The sequence below is a fragment of the Barbus barbus genome (genome assembly GCF_936440315.1).
Source record: "Barbus barbus genome assembly, chromosome: 7".
Classification (NCBI taxonomy): domain Eukaryota; kingdom Metazoa; phylum Chordata; class Actinopteri; order Cypriniformes; family Cyprinidae; genus Barbus; species Barbus barbus.
The window spans coordinates 34079782-34095562 of NC_136735.1; the positions used below are offsets into that span (position 1 = coordinate 34079782).

The 15781-nt window shown below is 36.6% G+C and overlaps 1 protein-coding gene across 4 annotated transcripts; it reads right to left on the reverse strand.

Annotated features, from left to right (window-relative positions):
• Positions 1-983: 983 nt before the first annotated feature.
• Positions 984-13921, reverse strand: retreg2 (reticulophagy regulator family member 2). 4 transcript variants are annotated; one of them, XR_013784459.1, is made up of 10 exons: positions 13559-13921; positions 11182-11285; positions 8520-8550; positions 8262-8391; positions 7645-7729; positions 6586-6723; positions 6000-6088; positions 5106-5241; positions 2255-3981; positions 984-1902 (listed from the first exon to the last, which is right to left on the reverse strand). XR_013784459.1 is itself a non-coding variant. In XM_079422219.1 (9 exons), the coding sequence occupies exons 1-9, from the start codon at positions 13777-13779 to the stop codon at positions 3230-3232; spliced, it is 1686 nt and encodes a 561-aa protein (XP_079278345.1). In that variant the 5' UTR covers positions 13780-13901; the 3' UTR covers positions 984-3229. The 4 variants fall into 4 exon arrangements, 2 of the variants coding, with proteins under 2 accessions (XP_079278345.1, XP_079278346.1); XR_013784460.1 differs by having other exon boundaries at positions 2255-3978; positions 13559-13870; XM_079422219.1 differs by having other exon boundaries at positions 984-3981; positions 13559-13901.
• Positions 13922-15781: the final 1860 nt, after the last annotated feature.

Sequence of the window (15781 nt, forward strand, 5' to 3'; positions counted from 1 at the left end):
TTCTTCCCCCAATGTCCACTGATTCTGAACGTGGTAAAGAACCCTTGTTGATTTTCATATTGGATCCCGTTAAAATAGCGTTAATAGTTATGATGATTGAAGTTATCTTTAGTTATCATTCTGGCCTTAAAGGAATTAGGTTTTTTTTAATTAATGGGAGCACATTTGGAGAAATATAGCATCACATCACTTGCTCACCAATGGATCCTCTGCAGTGAATGGGTGCCGTCAGAATGAGAGTCCAAACAGCTGATAAAAAATATCACAATAATCCACACCACTCCAGTCCATCAATTAACATCGTTTGAAGTGAAAAGCTGCATGTTTGTAAGTAGAAAAAAAAATCCATCAGCTGTTCTAACTTTAAACAAAAAAATCCATAACGATTCCTCCAGTGAAGAAGTCCATCGTCTGTTGTCCTCTCACATCAAAACTGTTTTGGACTTTTAATTTGCAAACAGTGCTTGATCAGTGCATATTTCTCTCCTGATTCAGACAAGATGAAATTTTTCACTAGAGGAAGCAATATTGATAGAGGACTCATATTTTAGCTGGAAACAAGTTTAAAACTTGATGGAATTATTACAAACGCACACCTTTTCACTTCAGTAGATGTTAACTGATGGACTGGATTAGATGTGTGGAATATTGTGATGTTTTTATCAGCTGTTTGGACTCTAATTCTGACGGCACCCATTCACTGCAGAGGATCCACTGGTGAGCAAATTATGTCAATTCCCCAGATCTGTTCCGATTTGGTTCTGAAACAAACTCATCTACATCTTGGATGGCCTGAGGGTGAACTGTTCTTTTACACCAGAAGTGTCTAATGATCTCTAATCCCTCTATAGTTCACAATTTACAAATCGGTTCGATTCAGTGAAAACAATCCCTGTTTCCCAACAAAACCGGTTATGGGTGTATATTAGAGGTGCATGGAGGTGCAAGTCAGAGTAACAAAATGACATTCAACAATACATTTTGTAGTTAAATGCTCTTTTTTTTATAGATCATAAAGCAGTAACAGCATGAGCAAAACACAATCACTATTACACAAAGATAACCTCTCTGTAAATATCTGAAAACACAAATCTCTGCGCTCTGGATCAGATGTGGTATCTACAGGAGAAGGGGCAAAACGCAAAGCAACAACACTGAGTCCTAACCAAACAACTGAGATGCGACAAACAGTTCACATTGAAATTAAAAATACAATCACAGCAACGCAGAACATATTTGCAACTATGTGGCGCAGGATTTTAGACCAATCAGATTTTACAGTGGGTGGGGCTAGAACACAATTCTAATTAAAATTGATTTTTTTTTTCCCACATTATGACTGGTTAGGACACAGCGTATAATAGTGTAGAATAACTTTTGAATTTAAAGGAATGTCAACCTGCCTCCAATCAATCAACAGATCTGTAAAACGTCCCATGTTACAGGCCTTTAAATATATACATTGTTTTTACATACACATTTCCAGTTTAAAAGATATTTCCCTTTAGTATGATTAATAATTGAAAAATATATATATATATTGGATCATAAAATCTTATATTCTTTCAGTGTCACATAAGAAGTTACTGAGACCTTTGACACTAACATGAAGAGAAATGAATAATCAAATTATTTTAAAATAATCCCCAATTCTAGAAATACCTTGATGACTTATTGCGAACCTCTTGCAAAGATGCATACAAATAAGGCTCTCAAATTAGGATTCCCCTCTTATAAATGTTAATTTCAATTAAAAATTGGAAAATAATTCAGTCAAGCCCATGCACAAAATCTACCCAAATTCGTAGTTAAATTTGAGTTTATCATGTAAATTGTATTTCAAGCAATCTGTGAGCTCTTGATGTAATTTGTACAATGAAACTTCGTTCAAGAGTTTGGAGTCTGTAGGATTTTAAAATGCTTTTTTTTTTAAGTCAGCTTTACTCTACAGTGTCACATGATCCTTCAGAAATCATTCCAATTTGCGGATTTGCTGCTCAAGAAGCATTTATTATTATTTTTAATGTTGAAAACAGTTTGTGCTGATTCATATTTTGTGGAAATAGTGATTTTTTTTCCCCCCACAATTCTTTGACTAGAAAGTTCAAAAGTACAGCATTTATTTGAAAGAGAAAACTTTTAATTACTTTTAATCCATTTTATTCTTTAACTCTTGCTGCATAAAAATATTAATTCCTTTAAAAAAAAAAAAAATCTTACTGACCCCAAACTCTTGAACAGCAATATATTTGGCATGGTTATGAAAATCCAGAAGAAGTCCTGCAGATGTGCACACAAATAATAGTTAAACAATGCAACCAATTATAATACATTGAGCCTGAATAGGAGTTAAACTTCTAATTTTTTACAGGAATACGGGGGTCAAGCACTAACAACAGGGAACTTTTAGCTAAGGTGTGCTACACTGCATTCACAATCTCCTTTGTGCGACAAAAGTACTTTAAAGATTACATCCTCAAAAATAAGTAAATGGCACAATCCAATATTGATTTCTCAAAACGATTTTTAGTATTTGCATTGCAATTGCAATGCGCTAAACTTTTTAACTTCTGTCTCCCAGAATATAAATCTTCCAGCTTTATTATTTATTTGAAATGTATTTAATAGTAAACTATTCTTCACTCTAACCAATTTGAATAAATAAAACCATCCGCTTCCCAGGAATATATTAGTTAAGCTATATGATTATGAAAAGAAATCTTTAACATAACCAACTTTTCACTGAGAATTGGCATTGATATCCTGCTCATCCTCTCCTTCCACACAAAACCTCCCAGCCCTACGAGCAAATAAAACTTCTTCCCATAACCCGATGCATTAAACCTTATGACAACGGTCAGCGTGGGATTGATAAACCAGAAGGCTCGTGTCGCAGACATGTGGTCTTTGTCAAAACATACATACAGTAAATGATTAAAACTAAATCTATTTTAAGCTGCTTTTGAAATCTGAGTGGCTGGATTTGAGGCTGAAGGCCATTTGGATGTCAAAAAACTCATTACCGTCGCTTTTAGGATTTGCGTCAAACGTTTTGGACATTCACCTGCTCAGGAAACAAAAGCCCACCAACAATCACAGTGATCTCACTCCCGAAAACAACAAAATAAAGGCATAGCTGACCGCAACATTCCCTTTCACGAATCATTTGTGTCAGTATATGGTATCTACAAGGACTATAAATAAAATAAACAGTTTAGATGACATGAAGCTAGGAATCCTGCTGGTCTGCGTGCTGCTGACTGCTTGGGGGCGTGTCTGTGGAAGCCCCGCCCACGTCCTGTCCATCAACACCAAGGCCCAACCCCTCATCCATTTGTTCCAGTTCGCTTTGGTCCAGAAGCTCAAAGTCCTCTTCCTCGGCGGGTACGAGCGTGACATCTGGTTGCTCTTCGGTGCTTGCTTCGGTGACGTCGATGTCCTCTTCCTCTACGCTGGCTTCCTGGGTGGAAGGCGACTCGAGGGGCGATTCCATCGGGCAAGGAGGCGTTTCGGTGGGAAGAAATGAAGCCATTGACGAGCCCTCGCTGGCCTCGGTAGACCGCAGCAGGGCTGAGAGAGTGTTCTGTACTACGGTAGAGATGGCCGTGCTCACTATCTCCTCGCTGAGGGCTTCCAGGGACCGAGCGGGTCTCGAAACGCCCGCACCCAATCCCCCTCCCTCTTTTTCAGTACCCACAATGCTTTGGTCCGCCCCCGCCGCTTGTCCGTGTCCGTTGAAGTGAGTGTTGACAAAGTGTAGCGGAGATGCTAAGTGCTGGATGAGGAGGCTGGCCGGAGACAGCGGCTCCTCCTGGAGCTCGGATCCGGATGCTCCTGTCTGCTCGGACCCGAGCACGCCCAGCGGGAAACGGAACAGACCCGGTTCAATAGAAGGAAGCTCGTCCACCGATGGGAACTCTGCTAGGTCTCTAGAGAACGCCTCCTCCGGTTCACTGTGCACGCTCTGCTGATCCAGGTCTGCTGATGAAAACACAGGCATTTCTGGAGTAAAACCATTAATAAAGTAGAAGGTAAAGGCTTTTTCAATGATAAAATAATTATTAAGCCATTCTTGGTTGAACGTGTTAAAGTGACATTCTTTAGAAATTATTTTCTCAAATTCAAATTACACCAAAAAGGTTTTATTTATGATTTCACACATGAATTTGAATTTGTGCAAGAACGTTTTTAACATTCGAAGTTCAAAAATTTGAACAAACAACAGAAATATGAATTTAGCTGACACCATTTGCATGAACTACACAAAAATTTGTTGCCTGTGTTTCATAAATAAGGCTTTTTTTATTAGCATACGGTCTGGAATAGCAGAGCGTTTTCGCAGCATGGCATTTAATGTTTCTAATATATCTGCATTTTAATTTTTCGTTTATTATTGCATTATATAAACATTTTACCACTTTTTAGGTATAATTTGACAGTTAAAGAAAACATTTTTAAATATGTTATTTTAAATAATGTTGAGATACGACTGTTTCACTGTTTAAATTTTTTTTGGAAAGAAAAGAATACTTTCATTCAGCAAAGATAAATTAAATTAATCAAAAGTTAGAGTAAATACATTTATAATGTTACAAAAGATTTCTATTTCATATAAATGCTGTTCTTTTAAATTTTCTCTTCATCAAAGACTCCTGGAAAAAAAAAATGTATCATGGTTTCCAAAAAACAAAAAAACAAAAAAATTAAGCAGCAGAACTGTTTTCAAAATTGATAATAATCAGAAATATTTATTGAGCAGCAAATTTAAAGACTGCTGATAAATGTGCTTTGCAGGAAAAATGAGCTCAGAGGAATGCATTTCATTTTAAAATGTATTCAAATAGTAAGCAGTTACTTTAAATTCTAATATTATTTGCAATATTACATTTTTTACTGCATTTTTTATCAAATAAATGCAGACTTAGTAAGTATAAAAGACTTAAAAATATTAATAAAAAACATTTAAAAAAAAATTATAGACCCCATGTAAATAATGTCTGTTCAATGTTTGTCATCTGTGGTACTGATCCACTTCTTTTAATCAGTCTGACTAAACTACAATTTTATTAAAAAAAGAAAAAACGTTCATGCACATAAAAAAGCACCTTCAGAGACGTCTGTGAGCTGTGGTGTGGTGGCTCTGGACACAGAGAATCCTCCACTCTCCAGTATAGATGCCTCCTCATCGGACAGCTCGGAGTCTGTGATGGCCATCGCCAGAGCCGTGGTCTTCACATCCACCTGATCACAGAACGAACCAATCAGAGACCGGAATTACACTACTGTTCAGTGAGAGTTTTTGGAAAGAAATTAATACTTTTATTCAACAAGGATGCATTAAATTGATCAAAAGTGACAGTAAAGACATTTAAAATATTACAAAAGATTTATTTTTTAAATAAATGCTGTTCTTTTGAATATTCTATTCATCAAAGAATCCTGAAAAAAGGATACAACAATATTAAGCTGCACAACTGCTTTCATCATTCATAATAATGATAAATGTTTCTTCTAGTGCTGTCAAATGATTAATCGCTCCAAAATAAAGTTGTTTACATAATGTGTATACTGTGTAAATGTATTATGTATATAAATACACACACATGCATGTATATTTAAGAAAAATATGTTATGTTTATACATTTCAAATATTGATATATAATATCAATTATATTCATATACAGAAATATTTTCTAAATATATACTGTATGTGTGTGTATTTATATATACATAGTAAATATACACAGTATACACACATATATTATGTAAAAAAAATTAACTTTTATTTTGGATGCGATTAATCGTTTGACTGAACTAGCTTGAGCAGCAAATCAGCATATTAGAATAATTTCTGAAGGATAATGTGACACTGAAGACTGGAATAATGGCTCCAGAAAAAAATGCCTAAAAGGTTTAAATATAGAATTCAGCCCCTTTAAGATGGGATACACCCCTCACCACCAAACATGAAACTAACCCCCCTGTATCAGGACACTCACAGTAGGGGCGAAACATGACAGCTCCTCCTCGCTCTCGCTCTCTGTCTCTGCCCTCGGCTCATCACCCTCTTCCTGCTCCTTCTTCAGCTCTGCACACACACACACACACACACTTCTCCTGAGCGCAGTCTAACAGGAAGTGACACATTAACAACCTGGTTTGCAAAGAGTCTATAACTATGATATCTGTAGAAAGAGCGCATAATATACTGGCATCAATATTCAACAGTTTTTATTGTTATTATTAGTCCGATATTGAATGCAGATAATATTAGGGATTATTTATTCAGGTTCAAGCGGTAAACTCATGCCAGATTTATGTAATTTTTTTACTGTATCTAAAATGACTTGACGCCTGATTTCACTTTAAGCATGAACATAGTGGCAAAAAATATTAGACATATCATATTTATTATCAGCCATTACATAATTGTCTATAAAATAAAATGAGTGGTATAAAATGTGTATATATAGAATATATAGGATTATATTTACAACTAATGTAAAACAACAATATTGTGTTTATTCTGGGTTTTGAAAAGTTAAGTTAGCAAGCTAGGTCAGTAAATAAAGGCAACGCTCTCACTTCTCTTGTCGTATTTGCGGCGCTGTGTGTCTCCTTTCATGCTGTAGTCGAGTTTCATCAGTATGGGCTCCAGTCCGGTGTACATTTTCTGGATCAGCTCGTGGTAAACCACCAGCGGCCACAGCAGCACACTCAGCACTAATGCAGCACAGAGAGAACACTATTAACCTCTGCATATACAGGACTGTTCAAAAGTTTGGGGTCAGTAAGAGTCACTTTTGATAAGAAATTATACTTTTACCCAAAAAGGATGCATTCAACTGATCAAAAGTGACACATAATGTTACAAAATGTGTCCATTTCAAATAAATGCTGTTCTTTTGAACTGTTTTGAACACTGATAAGAATAAGAAATGTTTCTTGAGCAGTAAATCAGCATATCTGAATGATTTCTGAAGGATCATGTGACACTGAAGACTGGAGTAATGATGCTGAAAATTCAGCTTTATTAAAAATATATTAAAATAGAAAACTCAAATTTGTTATAATATTTCACTGTATTACTCTTTTTATTGTATATTTGATACAATAAATGCATCCTTGGTGAGCTTTAAAAAAAAAAACAAAACAAAAAACACTAAAATAACTCTTATTGACCCCCCCAAAAAAACCCTACATTTAGATAACAGACATAAAACATCTTAATAATCCTAAAGTAGCTGTTGTTCTTTTTCCAAAATATGACCTGGATATGTTCCCTATCTTTTTTAATTAAATTCATTCAAAAGGACAACAGAAAATACATTGCTATAATATATTTTTGACGCCAGTTTGAATTGTTGTAGTATTTAGTACAAATACATTTCTGTATTTAAATATGCCTGTATTTTTTAACCCAGCCAATCAGAAATGCTGTTAATATATTTTTCCTCTCTAGAGTGATATATTCAGCTTTATGTTGCTTCATTAATTTATAGCAATGCAAAACACAGCCGGAGTGTTCTGTAAGTGCAGAGGTGGACTTGAATAGCTGTGTGTTGTGCATTTGAGATGCTGGTGCAAAAGAGCAGCAGTGTGTGTAAAAAGAATATATGGAAATGAACAAACACGTTTGCTCACATATGATGTAGGAGATCATTATCCCAGGAATGTAATGTCCAACCACGGCCAGCATGAAACATCCTGAACACATCATGATGCAGAACTGATGAGGAGAAACAGAACGATTGATTAGTAAACGCTTTCTGGAAATGAAATCTTTGAGGTCAATAAGATGTTTTAATTAAGTCTTTTTAAGCTCATCAAGGCTGCATTTATTTGATCAAAAATACAGCAAAAACAGTAATATTGTGAATTATTGTTACAATATTACGTCATTTTTCCCCCTGATGGAAAAGCTGAATTTTCAGCATCATTACTCCAGTCTTCAGTGTCACATGATCCCTCAGAAATCATTAGAATATGCTAATTTGCTCAAGAAACACTTATTATTAATAATGTTGAAAACGGATGTGCTGCTTCATATTACTATGAAATCCATGATAAATCTTACTGACCCCAAACTTTTAAACAGTGAAGACTTTTGAGAAATAGAAAACATTTCAATTCCAAGACAAAAGGAAGAAAGTAATCCAGGTTTTGAATGACACGAGGTTGAATAAAGACGGAATTATAATTTGTGTGTTATTTTGAAACACATTTCAGATATATTTCGATGATAGAATCTCTCTCCTCACCTTGCCGTGGTTTTGCTGTTTGTACTGAAGCATTTCTTGGATGTAAAGGCTGAAGGTGAGGTAACTCTCGGCGAGATGATGGCTGAGCTCCTCGACGCTTAGCAGACGTGGCTGATCGGTCAGCGCTTCTCTGTAACAAGCATGCACAAATGAACAGTCAGGACAAATTTAAACTAATTTCATATGGAAGCAAACTTGGGATACAGCATATGAAACAATTCTGAAAGTGAGCAGTGCAATCACATAAGGGACACATACCGCTCAATGACAGACGGCTCAGGATGCCACACTGTAGAGAACACAGGAGCAAACAGTGAGTGAGAGCAAATAAAAGAGGCTCCTGCAATAAACTATGAATGCATGGGCCTCTGAATGGTACAATATTCAAGAATTTCTCATAAAAAAAATACATTTTGATCAAATCAAGCTGAATCCCTCCTTGTTTTGTGAAAACACAGACATGTTTTACAAAAACGGTATCTCTAATATTTATGTCTCTTCTGCTCACCAAGGATACATTTATTTAATGAAAAACAATATAAAAACAGTAACATTGCGAAATATTAGAAGAATAATCAAATCTAACTGTATTCTACTGTACTATATTTTAAAATGTAATTTATTCCTGTGAAGCAAAGCTAAATTTTCAGCAGGTTTCTTCTTATAATTTCTTATCGGTAATGAAAACAGTTGTGCTGTTAATATTTTTGTGGAAAAAGTAATACAGTTTTCAGAATTATCTGATAAACTAAGTTCAAAAGGACAGTATATATTTGAAACAAAACTATTTTGTAGCATTATAAATGTCTTTGTCACTTTCAATTAATTTAATGTCCCGTTGTTCAATAAATGTAATTTCTTTAAAAAAAAAAAAAAAAATCGGTTTTGAAATTGGATGCATATAGTTGTGTACTACTATTGACTATTGTTATGTTAGGGCATATGAATAAATAAATAAATACATATAAATAAATACATATATATATATATATAGCCCTCCATAAGTATTGGAACAGTAAAGACAAAATTTCTCTGTTGGCTGTGGAGTCAAGACATTTGCAAATATTATTAAAAGATGAATATGAGACAAAACTACAGAATGTCACATTTTATTATTGGATGATTCAACACATAGATGTTTTACCAAATAAAAAGAACAGCACTTTTAGAGTTCATCCCTCTCATTGATGTGAGCATAAGTATTGGGACAGTTGAACATAAGGCAGATATAAAAGATTAAAAGCTATTATTTAGTTGCAGATCCCTTGAGCACAATCACAGCAGTGAGTCTGTGACCCATAGACATCACCAGACTCTTGGTCTCATCCTTTGAAATACTTTTCCCAGCCTTTAATGCAGCCAACTCCAATTGTTGCTTGTTTTGGGGAGTTTCTGCCTTTACTCTCCTCTTCAGCTGGTGAAATTCAGATTTAAATCTGGAGATTGACTTGGGCAATCTAAAAAAAAAGGAATCTATAAATTCCTTGACTGAACTGGCAGGGTGTTTTGGGTCATTGTCCTGATGCAATATGAAGCACTTCCCAATGAATCTGGTGGCATTTTCGTGAATATTGGTAGGAAAGATGGTTTTGTACCCTTCCAAATTCATTCTGCTACTGTCATCATACATTAAGTCATCAGTAAAGTTGAGAGGGTCTGTTCCAGAGACAGCCATGCATGCCCATGCCATGACACCACCTCCACCATGCTTTACAGATGAGGCTGTATGCTTGGGATCATTGCAGTTCCCTTTTTTTCTCCACATTTTTGATTTCCCATCACTTAGATAAAGGTTCATCTTTGTCTCATCGGTCCATAAACAGCTCCAAAACTCTTCTGGCTCACCTTTGTGCTTTTTTGCAAACTCTAATGTTGCCTTTCTATTTTTGGTGCTGGTCAGAGGTTTGCATCTTGCTGTGTAGCATCTGTAATTCTGTGTCAAAGTCTCCTGAGGACAGTAGATTGTCAGAGCATCACCCCAGCTTTCTGGAAGTTGTTGGTGATTTTACAGACACGTCTTTTAGGGTTCATTTTCACAGCTTTTATGATTTGTCTGTCATCAACTACTGTTTTCTCAGCCGATCAGGTAGTTGTTGGTTGCAGGTGTCGCTGGTGGTTTCCAAACTCTTGATTTCTCCATGCCCTTTGTTTTTGCTATAGCTCTAATTGACTTCCTCTTTTCTTTTAGCATCCAAATTGCTTGCTTTTCTCTCAAAGTCAGCTCCCTCATCTTCATCCTGGTTTGTGTGTCATCATCGAATGCAGGATTCAGAATACAGAAGTAATGGATATAACTGATACGACACATTCCCTGCTTTTAATATCTGAAGAATTAATGCAACAGGACACAGCTGATCACTTAGAAAGACCTGTGAGGCAACTGTTCCAATACTTATGCTCACATCAGATAGAGGGATGAAACTCTAAAAGTGCTGAACTTCTTAGCTGGTAAAACATCTATGTGTTGAAACGGCTAATAATAAAATGTGACATTCTGTAGTTTTGTCTCATATTCATCTTTTAATCATATTTGAAAATGTCTCGACTCCACAGCCAACAGAGCAATTTTGTCTTTACTGTTCCAATACTTTTGGAGGGCACTATATATATATAATTATTTTATATGTACATTTAGTGGAAAATGGTGTGCAAAGCATGCCTTGAAATCGTATCTAGATTTTTACTGCTTTTTAGTTCTTATATTAAACCTTTTAAATCTACTTAAACAACCATGACTAGATGACTAGATACATTTCAGAGCAAATACATTTGAGTGACATAAGCATCCTCAAAATGCTGCAAAACACAAAATACGTTATATAAGCTATACATCAGCTATATTGCCCAGTCCTATGGTGTATATCTATGAACTGTATGTGTTGCTATGAATCAAATGCACAATAGTCTGCGCATGCATTACCAGTGATCTGTGGCAGCTTGTCTTTCCATCTCTCCAGTAAAGTCAGTCCAATGAGAGACACACTCAGGAGGAACAAGGGTCTCAAAGATGTGGATGACAGGAGCCTAAAACACACATACATCTGTTTAAACATCACAATCTGCATCTAATCCATTTATAGAAACAACCTATGACTCATTCATATGACAGAAATAAGTCGTGTTTGTCACATCCCATATGGATATTTAACACAGTTCCTGTGTACTAACCGAAATGTAACTGTGAACTGTAACTAATTATTTGCAAACAAAGGTACTGATTTTGGAACATTATGGAAAGATATGTTTTATATACTGGGTATATAAAACTGTGTATACTGTTCATACACTATATTGCCAAAAGTATTGGGTCACCCCCTTCTCATGAACATGTTTGACTACTTTAGTAATTTCTATGAGTACAAATCTTAATGTTTAAGCATATAATGATATTCTAGGGAATTGTGTGCTTCTAATTGTATAGCAACAGTTTGGACAGAACCCTTTTCTATTCTAACATGACAGTGCCTCTGTGTATAAGACACGGTTCAAACAGACATGATTGATTCAGTCAGTGTGGAAGAACTTGACTGGTCTGCAGAAAGCCAAGTCCTGATCCCAGCTGAACACCTCTGGTGTGACTTTATATGCAGACCTTGAGCCAAAAACTCATCACCAAACACCAATGACTTGTACATAAGGGTGCTGTTATTTTAGACACATCCAAAACCGTAGCAACAGAGATGGAAACATAATTCATGTATTTAAAAATTGTATTTTCTTGTTGTCTCTTTAATGTTTTTTAAGGGAGTCTCTTCTGCTCATCAAGGCTGTATGTATTCATTTGTTTTTTTTTTATTTTCTTATTTTAATATACTTTAAAATAGAATTTATTTTTGTGATGCAGCACTGGATTTTCAGCTTCATTACTCCAGTTTCCAGTGTCACATGATCCTTCAGAAATCATTCTAATATACTGATTTATTATGAGTGTTGAAACTGTTGTGCTGCTTTATGTGTTTTCTTTGATTCTTTGATGAATACAAAGTTAAAAAGAACAGCATTTATTTAAAAAAATTAATTTTGTTCTACAATATACAATGCTGTTCAATAGTTTGGGGTCAGTCATTTTTTTTAAGAAATTAAAACTTTTATTCAGGAGGGATGTGTTAAATTAATAAATGTCATAGTAAAGACTTCTATTTTGAATATTAGACCAATATTAGAAATTGCAATAAGATTTCACAATATTACTGTTGTTTCTGTATTTTTGATCGAATAAATGCAGCCTTGAGGAGCGGAAGAGACTCCCTTAAAAAAACATTAAAAATCTTACAGATCCCAAACTTTTGAGCAGCAGTGTACACACACACACACACACACACACACACACGTTGGTTTATGTGGTTTATGGGGACTCTCCATAGGCGTAATGGTTTTTATACTGAACAAACTGTGTGTGCTATTGCCCTACACCAACCCTACACCTAAACTTAGCCCTCACAGGAGACTTTGTGCATTTTTAGATTTTCAAAAAAACACCATTTAGTATGTTTTTAAGTCTTTTGAATTACGGGGACATAGGCAGTGTCCTCATAAACCACCTTCATATTGTAATACCTCTGTCATACCCATGTCATTATACAAATTTGTGTCCTCATAAACCACATAAACATGCACACACACACACGCATACACACACACACGCACACACACTGTGGCAGTTCCACAATACAGTGATTTTAGACAATAATATTATGGTAAAATAATATACATATTTATGTGTTAATTCAAGATCTGTTTGCAAAATTTCAAGGTAATACCACAGTAAATATTCAAAGCAAACATGGTATTACCCTGGTACTTGTCCAATACCATAATCATGCATTACCATGCTTTTTTTGTTTATCATAGGTTTTTATACATATCAGTGTATTCTTAAACCATAGAGTAGTACTATGGTATATATCGAAGTACCATGGTATTTCTGTCTGATACTATGACTGTACCTGTCATGGTATAGCACAGTAATCATATGGTAGTATTATGGTAAGTACGTCCAAAAACCCAAAGTAATACCATAGTATTACAGCGGTAATACCATGGTATTTCGATGCATACAACAGTATCATTACCATGATATTTACATGGTCGCCCAAAAATACCATGGTAGAATCCAAAACCATAGCACATGTCCGAAAACAGTAAATTAACAGTAATACAAGAGTATTATTCGCTATGCAACGCGGGGGGACTTCGACCTGAAGCGGCTACTAACGAGCAGATTAACCAGAACTAACTACTGGTCAGGATTAACACCGTCGCTTACAAACGAGCAGCTTTATTCGCTCGTGTCTCACCAGAACAGCGTGTTGAGAGCCAGCGCGGCGATGATGCTGTACAGCGGCCTCTCCCACACCAGCAGCCGCTGCACGCAGAGCACCGCGGGCTCACACTGCGCCAGCCAGCCGCCTAGACGCTCCCGCAGCCGCCGCAGCTCCGGCTCATCCTCGCCGCCGCCGGGCGCGGGGAACCAGGCCTCCAGACCCGCCGAGGACACCGAGGCCCGTCTGATCGCCATTCTCACTCGTCCAGCGTTGTTTGTGTGTGTTGATGACGGGGTTTGGTCAGGAGGGGCGGCTAGGCGAGGATTATTAGAAAAAACAGAAACACACCGTGGATCTTAGAGGCTCTCACAGAGTCACGTGTTCAGTGTTTACTGCGCCCTTGGATGACATCTGCTGGCTGCACCACAAACACACGCAATACAATTAAACTAAATATTATTTATTTTTATTGACATATTTAAGGCACACATACAATACAGTATATAAATATTTACATGCATACATGTTATATATCCTCCTGACGACCAGGGGGGAAAAGTTTTGTGAATGTATCATGTGTATGTCATTACATTGTTTAGAGCAGTAATTCTTAAAGTGTGGTCCGCGAAAAGATGACCTAAACTAGGCAAGGGTTTATAAAATCGTCACTTATTTAAGTAGATTTTTAATGCACTTGCCATTCTGTTTTAATAACGTAAAAATGGATCGGTGGCTAAACCAAAGAGGAGTCAAAAGAAAAGATCAAGCGTCCACTGAAACCAACAAAATACAGCACCACAAAGGCCCACTGAAGCCATGACCACTGGCCACCACACTCCCGCAGACCACGGCGCGAGCCATGTGAGAAAGCACAAAGATTGTACAGATAAACCAGTGTCATTTTCTGAGAGAAAACGTGATGAGCTTGAGCGACACATGAGTAAAAACACCTCAGTTTTTTATGCCCGGTGAAAATGCAAAGGCTACTGAGGCATCATACAAAGCGTCTCTACTCGTTGCAAAAATGGGAAAACCCCATTCAATTGGACAGACTCTAGTTAAGCCTGCTGCAGAAGGTATGGCAAACGTAAAGCTAGGGAAGAAAGCTAATGATGACATGCACAAAGTACCACTGTCCAGCGACGCATAACTTCAATGTCCGAAAATGTCCAAGAGCTGATCACACGATTACACAAGAGTCCCTTCTTTTCTCTTCAGCTGGACGAGTCCACGGACATTGGTAACGAGGCAAATCTTCTGTTTTGTGAACACTCTAGCGGACTTTCTTCTCGAAACTGAAGAGACCCTGGGTGACGACACCGTCACAGCCATAAAGGAACATCTACAAGGCCTTCACATGCAGCTGCATACTTTCCAGAGCTAGATGTAGACTTTGAGTAGAAATCCATTTGGTGACATCATTGAGCAATGTACCAAGCTCTCAATACAAGAAGGCAATAGTCTTGTGGACATTGCATCAGATGGAGGTCTCAAAATGTCATTCAAACAGCCCTTAACAGACTTCTGGGCTCAGCTCCTCCCTGAACATCTAAAGCTTGCAGAATCTGCCCTCAAAGTGCTCATGCCCTTCCCAACTACATACATCTGTGAAGTTGGGTTTTCCACACTGGTTGGTCTGAAAACAAAACAGCGCAACAGACTAAATGCGGAGCCTAGTATGAGACTGAAACTCTCCTCTTTGGAGCCAGACATTCAGAAACTGATGTGTGATAAGCAGCACCACTCTCTCATTAACATTCACGTTAAGTTTTAGATCCACAGATCTATTAGTTTTGTAATGTACTAGTTTTTGTTTCATGTGTAAAATCCCAGAAATTTCAGTGATATTGGACATTAAGGGGAACATTTTATTGTTACCATATTTACAACCATAGAGGTCCTTTACCCACCACCTCCGTTTTAAACTAATGGCTCTTTGGGATGACATTAAGTGGGACCGGCTGTTACAGTATGTTTAATTGCAGTTTTTTTTCACATGTGCAGTTTGTTGTTCATATTAAGCTGCAGCTCATTTCACATTTACTTTTTCAAATGAAATAAAATTCATATAATAATTTCTGATCATATCATTGCATTTGTGTTTGAATAATTAGTTTTTGACTGGAAACAGTTGCATATTAAACATAAATGTAGCTTATCCTTCCTATTTTGTTATTTTTTGGGGGGCGTGTTAGAGTGGGATTCTGTTAGGTGGTCCTCAGAAAACAATTGGAAGATAAAGTGGTCCTTGGGCTG

Coding starts and splice junctions, on each gene's coding strand:
- retreg2 (XM_079422219.1), bottom strand. CDS start 13,779: ATGGCGATCAGACGGGCCTCGGTGTCCTCGGCGGGTCTGGAGGCCTGG. Junction 6,724..7,644: donor AATGATCTCCTACATCATAT/GTGAGCAAACGT, acceptor GTGCTGCATTAG/TGCTGAGTGTGCTGCTGTGG. Junction 6,089..6,585: donor CCGCAAATACGACAAGAGAA/GTGAGAGCGTTG, acceptor GTGTGTGTGCAG/AGCTGAAGAAGGAGCAGGAA.